The 6619-nt window shown below is 34.1% G+C and overlaps 1 protein-coding gene across 1 annotated transcript in view; it reads left to right on the forward strand.

Annotated features, from left to right (window-relative positions):
* LOC121406823 (tyrosine-protein phosphatase non-receptor type 1-like) overlaps window positions 1-1731 on the forward strand; it is a 50209-nt gene extending 48478 nt beyond the window's left edge. The window contains exon 6 of the mRNA XM_041597692.1: window positions 433-1731. Within this exon, the coding sequence (XP_041453626.1) occupies window positions 433-439 (7 nt within the window). The 3' untranslated portion in view covers window positions 440-1731. The remainder of the gene's footprint in view (window positions 1-432) is intronic.
* The last annotated feature ends 4888 nt before the right edge of the window (window positions 1732-6619 follow it).

Below are 6619 nucleotides of genomic sequence, written 5' to 3' on the forward strand. Positions count from 1 at the left end.
TTGGGGTGGCAGTTTCATTATTTGCAGTTTATTACTATATGTCTACTTGATACATAACCAGCTACATTCTCTCTAAGATATCACTATGACCTTTACTTTTTATTTTTTTTCAATAAGAATCAAAAGAAATATTTAAAAACATTGGAAGGCTAATGACATGAAATAATAGATGAAAGGGATTTTTTTTTCCAACATATGGTACTTCTTTATAAACTCTTTTTTCCTTCTAGAAGTCAAGATTCATTTATAGCTACTACGTATAGTGCAAAACAGTTCTGGTATCAATCTTAGTAAAATGTCACCAATAAATATTAACAGGCTTTTGTTTCTGCAAGTGTTTTAACTTTGAGCCCTGAAACTTTCATTGTTTTTTATCACATTTTTTATGATTATTATTGAATAACAATGACATTCACTTCATTTTCATTACAGCATATGAATGCACACAGATGCATGCTTACATGCATAGATATGAACTAGTATACCTCAGTAAGTGTTACGTGTCTTTGTATTACCTTTTAAAGTGGTCACTTTATTTCTCAAGCTGTCTCTCTGTCAACAGTATTGTTTTAGAAATAACCAACAAAATGAGACATTCCAATGATTATATATATATTGTAAAGACATTGGCGGAAACACATGTGCTTATTGTTCTTTAGGAGAAGGTCAGAAAAACCCTCATATTAGTAAATAGCATATTAGTACTTGAAACCCAACTAAATATAACATTTCTATCTACCTATTCAATCAAACACAGCGTTATGTGTTAAAAATATCAGATTTTTCGATCCCAAGAGTTTATAAGAATAATTTTAGCCATTAACAGAGATGCAAATTTGCAGGATTTGTTTTCCCCTTAAATTAGGATTTTGTAAACTTGCAAGAATGATAATGGTATGTTTTTCAAAGTTTTAAAGAAAAATGGGATTTTAGGCTTGAAAAAGAGATAGAAATAAATAAAGAACAGGATGCTTTAACAAGTTGGCAGCAAACCCACCTGCTAAAATAAACAGTTTTGGTCAATGGAACTCCCTATTTAGCACATCAGAGCCCTTGTGATTTTTTCCCCTACATTATTACAATTTTAAACTATTCGGCATTGGGTTGATCTCCATTGAATTTCTAATAATTTCATTGTTACTTGAAGAAGAAGAGTAAACTTGTTAAAATCTAATTTGATGTACGTTTGGAGAAACAAATTATTAATGAAATTTGGATTTAGATTTTATCTCACCCAATTACAAAATATTAATTTAGCAAGTCATTTCTGATTTGGCTGGATTGAGAAAAGCTGAATTTTTTTTTCCTTTAAATTACCATATTTTTTATTATCCACTTGCACGTTAGTGAGTTGAAAAATTGAGATATTAGAATGAAAATGATGTAGTGCTGGTGCTCTAATACTATAAGAAATAATGATTAATGTTTTGTGTTCTAGTGTTTTAGTAAAATCTTTGTGTACCTTCATTTCGGATATATATTTGAATATAAAAGAAAAAGGGAAGATAATGAAGTGATTTAACAGTCACCCAGTAACCCCTTCTTTGTTGGCGTGAAATTGATTTTGTAAGGGAGATATTGATTTAATACTCAAATTACTGGCTAAAGCGTCATGTCAAAAGTCTGTGAGCGTTGTTCCATTGTTTTCTACGGCGAACCCGCTCAGCATGCTATTGTCTATTTTTCTCCACTGCGGTGAGTGCACTTGGCATTCAAGACTCCAGCGTGCCTTTTTGCCTGCAAAAACTGACGAGGCTCTTTTATCTTTTCTTATTACACAATCCATGAATCTCCTGGGTGGCTCTCCGATAAAATGTTTTTCTAGGAGCGCCCTATATCAGGGTTCCAGGCAAAATAGAAAACCTGATTTCTAGTTGAGGAGGTCCGATAGCTCAGTCGGTAGAGCGGGGGATTCGTATTCCTGTGACCTGGGTTCAATTCCCACTTGGTGCACTAGTGCCCTTTGGTAAGGCATTAATCCTCAGTACCAGGTCCTTCGGAGAGGACCTTAAGCCGTCGGTCTTCTGGTTGCTTGCTAACAAGCATTCATGCTTTCTTAGCAATTGGGTAAAAAATCACCACCAATCAATCAATCAATCGTCCTGTGACGTATAGGTTTAATTGTTCTATATTTCAAAGGTATGCTTTCACAAATTTTTATAATTTCTGCTTTCAAGTTTCAGTTGTTACAAGTTGAATTAGATATAGATTTCTTTAATAGAATAAGAAAGCTTTAGCATGAACATGTTGTTTTAGTTTGAAGAATTTACTGTATTTGAGATATTGACTTTCTAATACATAATGTTCAGGTGCGGGTAAGATTTTTTTATTACACTGAGCCTGTTTTCTTTTTGTCGTTCTTCCATACAAAATCCCTGATAACAAATGGTTTTTAAAGAGTTAATTGGATTCATGCTTTTGACAAAATAACATTTATTCACGTAAGGTGGTTTCAAAACCGCCTCGATCACAAGAATCCCTGTTAAACTACAAGAACCTTTTAAGGCTAAAAAATACCTGTTAATCCTGCATTCACACCGCCCCGAAACACATCCTTCGGGATAAGTTCCCGAAGTTACGAGCATGGTATGGTCTGATAAGCAGGCAAGGCGCGAGATTCAAAATCACTAGCCCGGCAGCCACCCACGCCGCCGCACCCAACGACACGCTGGGTTTGAAGTTCCCGTAATTTGCTTTCACATTGCCAAAATACCTGCGACCTTGGAAAAATCCCCACGAAAGTTCTCGTAATTTCGCCAAGTACCTACTATTTAGCGGGTATTTTCTTTCGGGGAAATTACGCGTAGTTTGCTTTCACATTACCAAAATACTTCGTATTTTCTGATCGGGGTAAATTTCCCGATCAGAGAATACCTGGAACTGGCAAACTTCGAGGCGGTCTGAAACTACCTGTAGCGAGCAAGAACATTGAACTGTTGAGTGTAGCATTAATAGCGAAGAAGTTCACTCGAAATGCATTTTTGAACAGTATTTTGGAATAGGAGAAACACTGAGATACTGCTCAGCAAAAGCATGATATTTATCTCAACACCTATTTGATAAAGGGATTAATAACCAGGCATCACATGTCAACAGATGGCCCTCTCTGTGCACACATTGTGAGCAAGAATGACTTATTTGAATCCGATGACCTGGGTAATACTAAAAGCGCTTAGACACGTTCTGATGTATTAAGTGCTATATAAAAGCGGATTATTATGAATAAAAAAGATATAACTTGCTTAAATTTCAATTTGAAATAAAAGGAATGACTATTTACCACTGAAAGGAATATACTATTGATCAAAATGTTAATCAATTTCATGTAGATGAAATTAATTTTCTAAAAGACAATATAGTAATGGCAAATACTTTTAGAAAAGTCTAGATACGTAGCAAACACTTTTATGATTATTTTGTTAAAGGGGAGGGAGAGCAATCTCTCTGTTTTATTAAAGCCTAAGTAAAGTTTAAGTGTATCTGAATTATAAAAAGTTAGAAAAATGATGATAAATACGACCATCGATACAAAAACTAGAGAATTTCAGTTCAAAGTCGTAAGCAACATTTTGTTTTTTAATCATTTATAGCTGTGTATGAAATGAAAGTAAGAGATTCACCAGAATGCTTTTTGGGATGTAAGGACTATGAAACTTAGAACATGCACTATGGCATTGCAACTTTGTGCAATTTAAAGCTTATTTATTGATTTGGGAATTTTTAAAGGGGAATGAAACCTTCGGAACAAATAGGCTTGTATAGAAACAGAAAAATCAAAGAATAAAAATAAAGAAAGTTTGAGAAAAATCTGACAAATAATGAGAAAGTTATGAGCATTTGAATATTGCAATCACTAATGCTATGGGGATCTTCCCATTGGCTTTGCGACAAGGATGTGTGATGTCACTGGAAAACAACTTTCCCTTTTTGGTGGACTATAAAATACCCTCAAAATGTCTCTTTTTGCTTTTTCTTATGATACAAACTCTTTATCCATGATGTATTCTTGAAAAACATGTATTACATGCCCTCATGTAGAAAGAACACATGATCTATGGATAGATGTGATAAAAGAGGCAATTCAAGTGAAATATATAGTAAAGTAATGGGGAGAGTTGTTCACAAGTGACATCACACATCTTTGTCGCATTGCCAATTTGCTATCTCCATAGCATTAGTGATCGCAATATTCAAATGCTCATAACTTTCTCATTATTTGTCCGATTTTTCTCAAACCTTTGTTGATCTGTTTCTTTGATTTTTCTGTTTTCACGCAAGCTATCTTGTTCTGATGGTTTCATTCTCCTTTAAACACTAGACGAACAGACTATATTCATTGGATTCTTAGAAAAACAACAAGATGCTAAAATTAAATAATCATCTTATAGCAAAGAGGTGTATTTAAGTGGTAATAATAAGCCAAGCATTGACTATTTTGACTATGTTATTTTCTTCGTACACAGAATAAATGCACATAGCTAAAAGGAAGGGAAAGTTGAATCTCCACCAAAGAAAATGGAAATGTATTATTCAACTATTTACTTTTATTCACTGCTATAAAGAATGTGATTTTTGGGGGGTCTATGCTCTTTTTTTTTTTTTTTACTATACTTACCTTTTCTATTACATAAGTAATAATTATACACAATGTACCTCGACTTATTTTGTATAAGTATGAATGTATCCTTACTGATCTACATTTATATGTTTTATTGGAAATGTCAATAAAATAACATTAAAATGTTTTAAAAAATACTTGTAGGCTCATTCATAATTTGATACGCATTACTTACACAACATTTGGTAGCAGAGTGCTGATGTCATCAGAGATACTATCTTTTGATATAAAGGAGTGGGCTATACAAGGGTCAAAGATACTTTTTTGTCATTTTAATATGACAAAAGTTTTTATCTACTCCTTGTAATGTATCTCAACATGAAATGACAATATTTTTGTCTTGGGTCCGAGAAAAAAGTGTGTTAGGCCAAAATCCAAAATGGCCGCCAAAACCCCCCAAAATTACAGTTTGGCTACAACTTCTCTATTTTGTGGTCTTTTTCTCTGGTTTTTGTGTCCATTTATATGTTTGGGGGGGCAGGCAATTTGTTTTACCTGAAATTAGTACTTAAAACCCATTATTTCGTCGTGGAATCCACCAAGTAGTCTGCTATGCAGACTCTGAATGGCTCGTGAAGTGGGATCTGCAGCTGGTTTGCTTTGCAAACGAGCCTGAAAGGGCGAGCGAAGCGAGCCATTTCAGAGTCTGCTTCTTCTTTGGAAATCTCGTTCCCACGGTCAAAATAAGTCCCACCCACCCAAAATTTCAGAGAGCTTTCATTGGATAACTTCATCTGTCTGTAAACCAAATTTTAAGACCCCTGAGGAGTATAGATAATTCCCTACTTCAACCACATAGCCATGAGCAGGGTTATTATGTAATACCCTCACTCAGGCCATCAGACAGTGTTTACATATGACATTCCACTGAGCAGCTGCATGTATGGCCCAAACCAGGCTCCATGGCCCAAACCAATTGTGTATGCATGGCAGTGGATGGTTTTATCATAGCTCTATGGTATTATCAAACACTTTTCATCATATCAAACATATTCAATTCAATCTTTATTTCACAAATAGGATAAAAATACAAGGAAACGTCAAATAATGTGATTAGATTAGAAAAATAAATTGCGTGGCTTCCCGTGAAGGTAATAAGAAACATGTGAGGCTGGATCGCTAAAACATAGTAAAAACATAACATAAATACAAAACAGAATCTCATATCATTATAGTTAATAGTGTAGGAAAAAGGAGAAAAAACAACGAGTTGGGGGGGGGGGGTAGATACGCTACAAGTATGCATTGATATCATGTGTGAGAATTAATAATCATTTACTAGAAAATTTGAATACTGTTTTCTAAAGGAATATATAAATTGTGAATTAGTTATTATTTGGGGAATCTCATTCCATTGTTTGGGACCTACATAACTCAGCTTCGTGACTATAGACCTGATAGACCATAAATGAAATTTATTGGAAGAACGGGTATTATGGTTATGAACTTGATTATTGCATTGAAAAAGATCTGAAAACTACATGGGTAATTTTCTTGAACTTATAGATAAATATTGTGAGTTCTCGCTTATTAAATAAAGGTGCAGATGGTGCTAGGTAATTAGAATAAGGAATTAATCTTAAACATTTCTTTTGAATATTGAGTCCAATTCATATGAGGTTACATTAGTATTGCAATATCTTAAATAAGAGAAAATCATGGAATGCTATAAAGTTATCAGATTTTTATGAAGCAAACTAAGCTTAAGTTTGTAAATTAAACCAGTATTCCTTAAAACATTTATCATATGGTACTTAAAACCCAAAAATATTATCCAACTAAAAAACACCGGTTACACTTCGTAATTCCGAAGGTTCTTTATTCGGAAGGTTCGTAATTCCGAAACACGTAAATTGCCTATACCTCGATGTTCGTTAATCCGAAAACGAAAAGGGTTCGTTAATCAGAACATTTGTGGCGTTATTCCGACGGTTCTTTATTCCGAAGGTTTGATAATCCGAAAACGAAATAAGGTTCGTTGTTCCGAAGGTTCGATAATCC

This window comes from Lytechinus variegatus, chromosome 2 (assembly GCF_018143015.1).
Source record: "Lytechinus variegatus isolate NC3 chromosome 2, Lvar_3.0, whole genome shotgun sequence".
Lineage (NCBI taxonomy): Eukaryota > Metazoa > Echinodermata > Echinoidea > Temnopleuroida > Toxopneustidae > Lytechinus > Lytechinus variegatus.